This window comes from Hylaeus volcanicus, chromosome 6 (assembly GCF_026283585.1).
Source record: "Hylaeus volcanicus isolate JK05 chromosome 6, UHH_iyHylVolc1.0_haploid, whole genome shotgun sequence".
Taxonomy (NCBI): domain Eukaryota; kingdom Metazoa; phylum Arthropoda; class Insecta; order Hymenoptera; family Colletidae; genus Hylaeus; species Hylaeus volcanicus.
The window spans coordinates 18,070,832-18,083,312 of NC_071981.1; the positions used below are offsets into that span (position 1 = coordinate 18,070,832).

The window sequence follows — 12,481 nt, forward strand, 5'->3', positions numbered from 1 at the left end:
AAACTACCGAGGGATTCGAAAGTCGAGCTGTTTTCCCGCGGCACGGCGTTATCGATTCTCGCGGGGATCGTGTCCTATCGAAACGTCGAAACCGGGCTGCTGCTTCTGCTGCAGAACACGTAGACGTCGTATTACCCGTGGAAACGGTGCCACGAGGAACGTGAAAGATCTCAAAGAAATTTGAAGACTCCAGAGCTGCAACAACGGCCTCGAAGGGATTGGGAAACACGAGGAAATGCCCTCCCACCACCCTGTCTTCGCCAATGGGAAGCGCCGACTTAAAAGTCTATCGGTGCAGTCGGAGCCCATTCCTTATAAATCGACCGATTGTACTTGGAGATTTTCGTCGACTTTCTGATTGGCTTTATATTCAAGTCCCTGTCGTTCACTTTTTTCCGCGGGAACCGCGACGAAGCTTCCTCGTGGGGTCAGGATGCACGGGAGTTGACGGAAAGCCGTACGAGAAAATACGTCACGTTCGTTTAACACGTTTAAGGTGAAATTATCAGTTAATATTGAATCACGAATTTTTGTACAGGAATTGTTTCATGAAACCATGTCAAGTACGTGCGATCGATAAAATAAATAATTAAAACCAACCAAGGCGAGTATTGGTTGAATCAGATTTACAGTTAACGTGCGATTTTTAACGAGATTTTACAATTATTCTGTGATTACTGAACCGTTCAGGATTGAATTGTACTCACCGAAATTCGAATGCCTAATTGCACCACGGTTTCGAAGGGATTGAGAACTGCAAACAGATAACTGGTTCTGGAGGACGTTGGCTTGAAAGTTGCCACCAGAGTAAACTCGGCTGGCAATTTTTCCGGGAGATATAATCGATAAGGTTGTTTAACTTCGGAGCCAGGCCGGAAACCAAAAGCCGGAAATCCATCGAGACCGTCGTCGATGTACAAATTATTGTCGTCTGTCGATGCCACGGACGCCTGGAGTAAATCATAGACCAGTTCTGGAACATAAAGGTGCGAGAGAAGGTGGTTAGAAAATTTCTCTTTTTCAAGAAGACAGGCTGTTATCGGAGCCTGCAACACATACGTTATTCGACTTATCGAAGAAAGGTGTCAAATATTGTAACTTGAGTACATAATTAATATTACGTAGTTTAATATAATATAATACTATATTATAAAATACTAATATATATAAAAATAATTACAGTAAAACCTACATTACTACATTCAAATAAAATAATGAACTTGTGTTTCAACGACCACAAATGCATGACGTATGGCGTACATCTACCGAACACAGATTTCTCAAATTTGAAGTTTAAGTTAAAGTGCCACGGGCTGGTATCCGCTTTCATAAAAGCGAGCTGCTCTTTTCGTTTTTCCTTACTTCTATGTATTTGCCAAGCCATCCCAGAAAATTACAGATTCTCGTAAGTAAAAGAAGGCTAAAAGTTCAGCTTTAAGCTTCAAAGTGTATAAAACTCTTTCCATTAAGACGATTTTAGATCAACATCGTGAGAGTGAACAAGTTTCGGAAAAAAGTATAGTTTCGAATATAATTAGAAATTTTTTTCCTTGAAACTCCTTCGCGAACGATTCGCTCAACGAGAAGGGGGGAACGAAAATTTCATTACTTTTTCAGGGCGGATTACATGGCGATGAATAATTAGCACGAGTGAATTAGGTTGTTGAACAAGACTTCGCCACGTAGCGATATGAAACGGCAAGAGGTATCTTGCAAAAGTACAAACGCTGAAAGTAAACGGCATGTTCTTGAGATCCGAATGAAGCAATTTCCTTTCGAGTATCAAAATTTTCTGTGCAAATAGTCTACCACCAGGGACTCTCAAACTTCACCCCTGCGAGAAAAATTTCTGGTGGACCTCCTAGAGAAGAATTTAATACATTTTAAATCTCTCGTTTAAGGAAGAAAAGTATTAAAAGTTATTTTTTTCGAAACTCAACTACATTTTAAAATATAAAATGCTGTATGTTGGCCGAATGTCATCAAAAGTCTTTTCATTTTCATACAGATGCGAATTACCTCATTTAGAGTTACTTCATTTTCACGAAAGCATTTTTTTTCTTGTAACAAAGAGTCCGATAAACACGTTCGCTTTATACAAGTCGCTTGTGTCTCCCGTTTGATGCAAATTGTTGAAATTTAGTTCGACGCCGTATATGTATATCAGCTTGGATAACTATCATTCCGCGTGGTAAACCGTGAATATTATTTTAACGTGATCGCCTGCGAAACTGGTCGCGTATGCGCGCTCCCAACGAGACTATAGTTAATTAAGGACACGGTTGAAAACAGAACGGAGTCGGAGCGCGAAACGGAGGAAAAATGTGGAAGGGGGGAAAGTAATTCAAACTCGAAGCGAGAACTTTAATTATTTCGATGCGTACAGACTCTGAAAGCTGAGCAGGATTAGCGAACGAAATCTTGATAAGGCCGCCCCACGCCTGACTGGTAACAATTCGGGGCACGAAAAATCGTGAAATGGCTAACGCCTTCGAACATCGCCTTCCTACCGACATCTCTGAATTATTAAGTAGAATTATACTCTGAAGATTTGGTTTTTTTCGTTCCGACAGCGAAGGATTTAATAAGTGTATTATGAGATCCTAATACTCGAACGCCTGAGAAATATTAGCGAATTTCACGTTATATTCATTTTAGGCATTTCCCATTAGTATAACGTGCCGGCTGACAGGTGATTATGATCATATTTCTTTAATATATCACGACTCCATTTCGCACACCATGCATCACATAGATTCTAGACACTCAATATACTGCGGTTCACCACAGCTGAAAGCCCGCTTCGATAATCGATATTTATTGTCGAAATATGAACCGTGCAGTAAATCGCATTAAGAATTGTACGCCTATTATCGTTTCTGCGGTCTATGCACGTCCATTTTTCTTCGTGCGTAGATATTTATACTTCGTTCGATTACTTCCGGCGCTATATATGTACATTCCTTGATATAGTCTTTCAAAAGATATTCCATCGAATCCAGATGGTTCCAGCAATACTATACACGTTTCAACAGTAGGAACCACGTTATTAATAAATACATAGTGACAAGTTTTTTAAAAATTAAAAAATCGCATCAGATAATTGAGTTTATGAATGAAAATAATTATAAAACACTTTTAAATAAGCTACCTTTACTGCAGAATTCGTTTATTTATTTAAGCACATACTTCCTGATAAAATGATTAAAGACACATTTCATGGATATGCACTTTTACGTTTCAGTCGTTTTCTATTTAACTGAAACTAAGTTCGATGGAATCTCCAATTTCTTTACAGCACTTCTCGAATTGACGTATTTCCCTGATACAATCGAAGCGATCCGAAGACAGCGTTCGAACATTGTCTTCTCTTTTCCTAAATACAGGGTTGAAACTTGAGGGTGACAGGGTGTTTCGAATTCTAAATACGATTCCCATCCTTCAAAGCTCTTTCCGCGAGTTGCAACACGGTACAAACCTGCGGGAAGTTTGGAAGGGAAGACTTTAACGCTTGGCAGATCCCATCAACGAATGTGGGTTGCTGGAGACTTCAATGGCTGCGTAAAGAGTGATCGATGGTAACCACTCTTTCGCGTGCATATTCTCCTGACACGAATCTTCGTTTCGCGCAGAAATTGCAATAAAATTGTTGAGAAATGAACCAAAAATTAAAGAAAAAAATACATATAGGTTATCTTTATATTACATTTTCAATCATTCCATATTGCCATACAGTATATTATACCAATTATACAAAAGGAAGAAATTATTCATGTTTCCTGTATATATAAATAGATTTTAATGTAATTCCGTCGTATGAAACCATCAAATTCTTGAAATAGTAAATGTCAATTCTATTTACGTATTTTTCCTAATAATGAGTGACGTCCGCCAAAAGCCTCAAAAATAGTTTCCCACAAATGCAAAACGAAACTATCTAAATGATTACTTTTATCCTGAAATACGAATATAAAATATCACATTTACACACGAGTTCAAGATTTTAAATGTTGTTCATTTACACTCAGATAAACTTTTACGCTAGAAGTAACCCAAAAAAGCGCTGATGTTAACTACAGAGTGCTATACATCCGCTGAAAGAAGTCACGAAAATATATCTTTTGCAATTGCGCCATAAAGAAGGGGTAAAAGTGTGTTCGAGGAGTGGACGTATGAAAAACGCTATAGTTACCGCTTCGACAAAAGAGAAAAAGTCACGTTTCGCTCCAACGAAGCTAACATTTTGTTTCAGCAAGTTTCCGGAACTCTCTCTGGGGACGAATCCGCTCTCGGTTCACCGAAACCCTCTTCTGTATTTATACGAATCCGCGAAGCGAATTCGATTGACTCTCGCAATGTAATTCGTTTGTTAGGATCGACAAATTGGGTTGCCTTTCAACCCCTATAATTTCGTAAGTGCGAACGAGAATGTTCGACAACGATGGATGAACGAGAAAAATATTTCGTATCGCATGTACGATAACAAACGCTGTAAACAATAAATTATCACCCTCGGTTTTGTCGTCGCGAAAGTGTTGTAACCTTCTAACGAACCGTTTAAGTGAATTCGCATAAAATTTAAAGTAACAATAGCCTTACCAACAAGAGAATTGGGTAACGAAGAGAAGCACGGACAAGGTAACTCCGCCGCAGGCAAACTTCCGAAATAAAAAGGTGTATAATGCGGGAACGATCAACGTCAGGTAAGGCGATTTCGAAATAGACAGGAAAGTTTAGTATTATCTGTTGCAAGAACTCTTCAAAGCCTTCTCGCGGGACAAAGTTTCTCCCTCCCTCCTGGACGAGTCGTGGTTGCTCTGGCAATTTTCAGAAGAGGGACTCGAGTTTCCAGCGAGTTGATCTTTCATCGCCTTATATTTAACGCCTCTTTTAATTCGATCGACGAAATATATGCAAAGTGAAAGGTGAAAGGACGAGGGACACTCGTTGTAACCGAACGCAAATATTGACCTTCCGTTCTTCGATTACTGATTCGCCACTGCACATTATTTTTAGGGCTTTCGTTGTCGATTGAGGAGATTCGCTTTAATTTTGAATTAAAAAATGCGTAGATATATAATTATCCAACGCTATACACTATATTAATTTATCTATGTTTTGTGGTTGGTTAATTAAAATGTGATGGTTCTTATATCCAGACTCGGTAGCAGCTCGAGCACAATTTTTTGGTGTTGCCGGGTCTAGAGTGGTCGTGACTTGCAAGGAAATTGATTGGTGGGAAACAATGCATACGAAATCACCGATTAATAGTGACTGCACGCGGAGAATGAAGATAAATGGTACGCGCAGTTTGATCCAATGTCCCTACGTACATCGTTGCTGCGAGGATAGCCATAATCTAATCGATGTAGCCTGCGAACGAGTAGCATAGAAAGAGGTAGCATAGAAACACCGAATTTTCTCTTTCTTTTTCAAAAATTGCTGTGGAAATCGTTAAAATTCAAAACCAACAAGAAGTGGGCCACTTCGACGAACATAGAGCTAGATATCCGTATAATAATGTTGACAAATATTTTTCGGGTTTCGCTCTGAAATATGGCTATCGAGTGAATGTTTTACAATCAGTGAACTAGCCACTTGCGCGTAAAAAATACGCGTTGCACGAGAACGCGTGATGAAAATGTTGTCATTCGACAGGAGATATGCGAATCGTTCGACACGATGGAAACATGTCAACGAGTTCAAACTATGTTACGCGAATAATATGCTGGAAATTAAATAATAAGATTGCACGAGTTCATTTGCTGGTCTGTTGGTTCGTCGATGTGGGAAATACGGTATTTTTTAATATTCTCTATTATACTTTTATTGTTGTTCTTTTTTCCAATACTGGTTTTTGTATTAACCGTGATAAATTTTGTTTTGGCAGATTAAAAATATTTGGATGTACTTGATGAGGTCTCAAAATAGAGAATGACAAGTGACTACCTATGTTTAATGATTTTATAATAGAAATTATTCTATTTAAACAACGATAACAGAAGTTATTCGAGCCACTCTGTATAATAATTCCATAACTTCACACTTCTGATCCCGCTCAATTTCAATACGACTCCCTTTCAACAAATTTCACAAGATTCCTCTTTATTCCCAATGAATTCTCCCCGATTTTATATCAATTTCCAAAAGGGTATCCCTTGATTTCCAAGAGTGGAAAAGCGCTCGAAAAACGGGGATCGAGAAGTCTCGCAGGAGAAACTTTGCGTCCTGAATATCTCAAGTGCGCACGAAATTTTTAATTTCGTTTGGAAATAGAGTCGGCTGTTCTTTTCGGGCCGCGCTGTAGGGAACCATAAAACTTTCCACCGGGATAAAATCGCGCGAACAGCGGGGCTGGAAGTTTGAAAATCCCATCGTGACGAATTTCGCGAAGCGCGAATTTCTCCTGAGTAATATCATTGTGACATTTTAAACAGAGCACGACGAACGGTACGTATTCGAAGAATCCCAAGATCGGCAAAAGAGTGGCTGCGCTTTGTCGCGATTTCCTTCTCTTGTTTAATATTAAAATCGCGGTAGCGGCACACCGAGGAAATTTCGAGAGGAGGGCGCACGAAAGAGGATCTGAGAGGGGGGAGGTGGGATTTTCCCATCAGAACTTCGCGGGGACGAAGTAACGTATAGGGAAAACACGGCCACGACGAAACACGGAGCTGTCGTCTGTTGTTCATTTGTACTGTTACGGAAAACGCCACTGGGCGATTTAACTGAGATGAATGCGAACTGAAGCGGGATTGAAGGAAGGAACCGCTCGACTACAAGCAGAAGAATGTGGAATTACTCTCGAGGAAAGGAGTTTCGTTTCCCTTTGGTGTAAGTAGACCGAGGAATTTGAAACTGACCATCTAAATAACTTGCCTACTTTTAGAGATGGAAAAAATACATCAGCGATGATATTTCATTTCTGAATGACTATTGTTTGGTGTCCACGATTCTTTTGTAGAAAGAGGTGTATTTTCTCTTCTCTATACCAGTCCTTTAAAAAGAAAGTATTGATTTCGCATTTTTATTGAAATTCTCAAAGTTTGCTATGGTGAAAAATGAAACAAAATTCCGTAGCGGGCAAACGTCTAACTGCATCGAAAGAAGAGCGATTTGAACAGCTGCTCGCTCGTTGGTTAGCACGTTAACGCGAGCCATCGAACGTGACGCGTGCAGCACTCGCTTGAGCGAGGAACAAGATATTTATCTTGCAATTATCGAATACGAGGGACGTTTCGGAACACACGTTTTATCCCAGACTCTGAGTAAAAACGTAACTGTGCACGTGTTGTCGACGATCGAGCGTTCCGTGGTTCTAGAAACGAGCGCGAAACCAAAAAGATGAACAGAGACACACGTGTCTGCGGTGGTTTTTGCCGGTGCAAATAATTAACGCTCTCTCCTGTCGAGATAATAGAGCGACGATTCGGTCGTATTCGAGCGTGGGAAAATTGCATCCATTCACCGTGGTAAAATTATTGAATTTTTAACGTGGTATTCACATTAATTTTTATACATAAAAATCGTCGTGCTCGTTCAATTTGAGTTCTACGTTTCTTGAGCACGCAGGATTTGTTAAAGCTCTCCGTAGAGGTTCCGTTCATTCAAGCCTCTTATAAATAAGCATCCATATTAATCTGTGGTTTAATTAACTTTTTCTAATAATACCATTTCCAAAAATTGTCAAGGACATTCGGTTTGCGTTCACATTTGCAAACAACAGTGACATTGTGTTCGATTATACCTTGACACCAATCTGTGCAACCAAGACATTAAATAAATCGTATAATAAATGAAGTAAAATAAAAATTCAAGAGTGCATACACGAAACGCTGAGAAAAAGTTCTAAAATGCTTGTAAGAGTCGTGGAGGGAACAGGATCGCGAAGTTACGATGGGAAATTTACAAGACAACAATGCAGGACTAATCGACGAGGAAGGCTTGGGGTGGCTTTAACCCAAGGGAATCGAGTTGGAAACTTTTCACACTTTCTGAATTTTACGCGGGCTTTCCCTGTATCCATCGACGAGTTTTTACAAGCTTGGACAGTTCAGGCTTTTCCCGTTAGATGGCGCCAGCTTGATTACCTAGCAACTTCGTCTGGCTCGTTACAATCACTACCTACTTTACTCTCCAGCATAGCAAAGGATTTACCGCCTCTAGATTCAAACTGGTAAAACACTCGAATTGGTAAAAGAAGTACAAAGGGAGATATCAATATCAACGAAGCTGTTAGATTTTAAATATATGTTTTCCAAACTACTCTTCGCCTTTTTCGATGAATTTTATTAATTTCTCGAATCTATAGTTGATTTATATTTATTATTTATTTATTATTAATACCGAAAAGGTAAAGGAACGAGTGTTAAACAGCATGGTTTAAGTGTCCATCTAATTTGCGTAATATTTTTATAAGCTAAACTAAAGAAGGTCTTCGCAAAAATAAATTATTCATAGTATAGCGGAGCATCGACGAATCACCGACACTCGATAAGAGCCTCTCAAGACTTTTAATTATGGCGACACCTCCCGGACAGAACTCCACCGCCAGAGAACTACAATGGGGCTGTAGATTCCCGCAAGTGGCCGATCAATATCTCTCACCCTCCATATAATAGAAGAATCTTTCATTTTCAAACGTGTACTCGCGTTTACACTAGAATTTCCTAGGCAAGTCTTAGGACCTATTAATTTTCTAAGGGAGCCCTAAAAGCACCGAATGTAGGTCTCGAGCCGCGGTTGAACTTTCCATCGACTCCTGGAGCGTTAGTTTGACCCGCCATGATCGTAAGACAAATCGAAGGCGGTTGCCACACACACACACACACCCCTCCCCCACCCCCACCTCACCCCGGCAAGCAGTTTCGTTGGGGAGCAAGTTTTATTTGCCGCGAAAGTTTGGCTAATTGTTCGTCGACGGTTCCAAGCGGACGGACGACGGAAACGATGACGCAACGTTAATTGGGGAGTCAGCGGCGATTTAACGCGCCCTAGAATCAAAGCTCATGCGGGCTTCCGGCGGACCTACAAAGAGCTTTATTTCGCGACGCGCCGACGAGCTTCGTCACCGGAGCAAGTTAATGTTTAAAGTAAATTAGAAACCGAGATTGGAGACTGCGATGCCTGGCGTTCTTATTAACTTGATTACAGAATCTAGCGGTACTTGGACTGACATAAGATTGTCAAGTTTCAAGTAAAATATTTTAAGCGATGAATATTAATCTTTGTTTTAGAGATACACGTTACTGCGAGTGATCGAAACATAAACGAATCTGACATCAGCGTAATTTAACGTAAGTCAGCCATATATCGTCCCAGTCACGCACGAAATATCACCACGGGTACACCGATGTTATCCGTGGCATTTAGCTTTAATCGTTATTTAAAAGCTCATCACCGCTCAGAGCTACTTACGAAGAAGTTGTTTCAAGGAGAGCCGTCTTCAAAGTTGTAATTATCCCGGAAAGAAGATCTTTCATGCTGTACCATCACGGTAATATTCCGACTATCTTCCCCGCGTCCCCAAGAGAGGGAATAGCGGTGAAAATATATTTCTGAATTAACGAGACAGAGGTTAAAGTGGCATTAAGACGTTCAAGGGGCAGGCGTAAAGTTCGCGAAAACCGTGATTCGTCCGTGAGAAAAAAGGATGACGGAGTTACCGCCCTAACTTTTACGAGACTCGCGAATTATGTACGTTTCAATTTTACTGGATATTATGTTATTTGTTATATTTAGTGGAATTGTAGTTGAGTCTACAACTATATCAACCGTTCGAGTTAATCGATTTGTACAATGAACGGCTTATATTTTACTAATTTTAAACGAATAAAGTCAATCGACTAACATTTAAACTTCCATTAGAGTTATACGAATATAGAGTTAAACGAATTAAGAATTTTTATAAGATTCGAGGGTGAATCGTTTCCCCACAATCCATCCTTGTAATATGTTTTAAAATCTTCCTCTACTCCCGGCTTAAGATACATTGGTAGAAGAAAAAAACAACGAGCACGGAATCCCTGCAGTATCTCAGAACATACTAAAAGCTTTGGCAAAATCAGCCCTGGACGAGAATTTATCGCGTCTTTAAATCACCGCCTGCCAGGAAAATAAATTACTCAATATTCTTCTCGTGTAACCTGATAGATACATGTGTATCCCTAATTCACCTTCTAAAAGTAGCAAAACTGCTACCGGTATATTACGTAGTATATTATCGAAGCTACTTTAACACAATCAAAGACATTTATTGTTTATAACATTGTAGAAGGTAAAGATGAAACATCTTCTATACTATCAGTTTACTATAAGTAGATTGCAGACAATTATTGTATCACGATGCACCGACGCCGACGCAATACTCAAAGTCTAGAAACGAAGGATAGATTTCTCCTCGATTTCAATTATTGTTCCCCACGATCCATTTAAGGTGTAATACGGATACTTTCCCCCGAGTGTTCTTTCCTCGTTATTACCCTGACCCAATTTTCCATCGAAAAATGGTTCTTTGATAGCTGATACCACGGAAACGAGGGAAGTTATTCGGGAAGCCGATTAAATGGAGCGTGCTCAAGTGGTATGTGAAAAAGCTCGGTAAATTCTCGCAATTACTTCCCACACGACGTTCCACCATTGTTCGCGGGTTCCTTCGACAACGAGTGATACAAAGCCTCTTGCCCCCGTGCGCGATGATAAATGGCTGACCAGGAAAGAATGGTCTTCGCTCGCGGAGAAGATCTCAAAGCCACGAGCGGTGAGGTCTTCACGGCCATCGGAAGCCGAGGGAAAAGAGATAAATGAGTAACGCTGATGCGTGTCGAAATGATAACTTACAGCCAATCAGGTTTCAATTTCGTCGAAACGGGACAACCTCGTGCGAGGGGAATTTTTTTACGGAAAATTTATTTAAAGAAAGCGATTTCTTATATTTTTCTTCGAGATCGTACTTTCATATTTATTTCTAATTTAATTTGTAATAGTTTTATCATAGACAAAAAAATATTTAGACCCTGTTAAAACAGATTTAACCAACACTTTGGATCCTACGCACCTTTCAATAATAGCTTTAAATCATTTAACGAAGAACGTCCCAAAACGTTAAGTAGGATTTCCCTTGGTCATCGAAATGTGAACGGTTAATGAGCGTGAAGGAGTCACAGTTTCCTCTTTCCTCTTGCCTTTTCCTTCCTGACACTCCCGCTGGCTCGATTTCGAAGCTCGACGAGGAGGAAACGGAGGTGGTGCCATCCCTTTTCTTCCTTTTTCACCGACTCAAAAGCCGGGGAACAGATTTAATCAGAAAACTTGGAACGAGTAGACACTTGCTTGTTCCCTGTTCCTGTCTTTCACTCTCGCCCTTCTCGTACCCTTTCATTCTTAACTTTCCATTGTTTAACTTCCGTCAAAATGACTCCTTCGCGTTTTCCGTTCCTCGTCGCTTCGCGATTGTTCGGAACTGTGACAATTTCGCGGTGAGATTAGTTTCTCCTGTTTAGCGCATCCTAAAATTTCCATCGAGGACATGTAGCTAGAGTTACGATGCGATCGAAAGACGCAATGCCAACAATTAACACGTTCGCGACCGCTGACGCGATTCAGGTTACAGGTAAAATGAAATATGCCACCGACAATTTGCTACTGACCGGGCATGAAACGCCGAAACAGAGGAATAAACAACACGAGGAAGGATGAACGTACGAGGAGAACCTCGCATACTTTCTCCAGCGCATAAAATCCGCGCACCTCGCAATTCAAATGAGTATACGGCGTACGGTCCAAGAATTTGTTACACCCAGGAGAAACGTTACACCGGTTATGGCCCTCGTACTGCAATACGTTTCGGAAGCAAACCAAATATGACAGTCTGGCTCATCTCCAAGCTTCCCTGGTAAATCAACCGATCTCAAAGGGGAAGCGTGGAAGTTTCTCGGGTCGGAGGAAAGAACAGGTTGGGAGGGAAACGGAGGATGCGAGAAGAAAGGCTCGGTGAGTCAAAGGTGAGAGACCCCTCGTACAATTTTCCTTCCAAAAGACGCCCTTTGTATTTACTTCGAAGGAACATGAACGTTCCGCGTGTCGCGAAAAAAAAGAACGTGCAGGCCTTTTTTCGGGGTCATTTTACGAACGAACTTGCGTTCTTCGAAAACAGAAATTTGCTTAATGCTTTTCGCGTTCTCGATGGGACGACGATGACTTGGGGTCGTTGAAGAAATGTGACCGCCTTTGAACGAAATAAGAAGCCCGGGGCAAGTGTTTGAAGGGTGTTAATTGGATTCAACTCGATTCCCCTAATTTACCCTTCGCCCGCAGTGAGCATTTCGAAACACGAGGGAAACGCTCGGAACTCGCGGTCTGCTCTCTCTCAGACAATTTCGTTAGAATTGTAGAAAATTATAAGAACTCTTCGGCTTGCGCCAGCAAAACTATGAAAGTAGAAATTCTTTAATGCCACTCCCGTCCGACGAAGTTGGCGGAC

At 40.7% G+C, this 12,481-nt stretch overlaps 1 protein-coding gene across 6 annotated transcripts in view; it reads right to left on the reverse strand.

Annotated features, from left to right (window-relative positions):
* LOC128877874 (collagen alpha-2(IX) chain) overlaps positions 1–12,481 on the reverse strand; it is a 236,225-nt gene that overhangs the window by 182,007 nt on the left and 41,737 nt on the right. For all 6 annotated transcript variants that reach the window (XM_054125494.1, XM_054125495.1, XM_054125491.1 and 3 more), the window contains exon 3: positions 708–973. In XM_054125494.1, the coding sequence (XP_053981469.1) occupies positions 708–973 (266 nt within the window). The remainder of the gene's footprint in view (positions 1–707; positions 974–12,481) is intronic.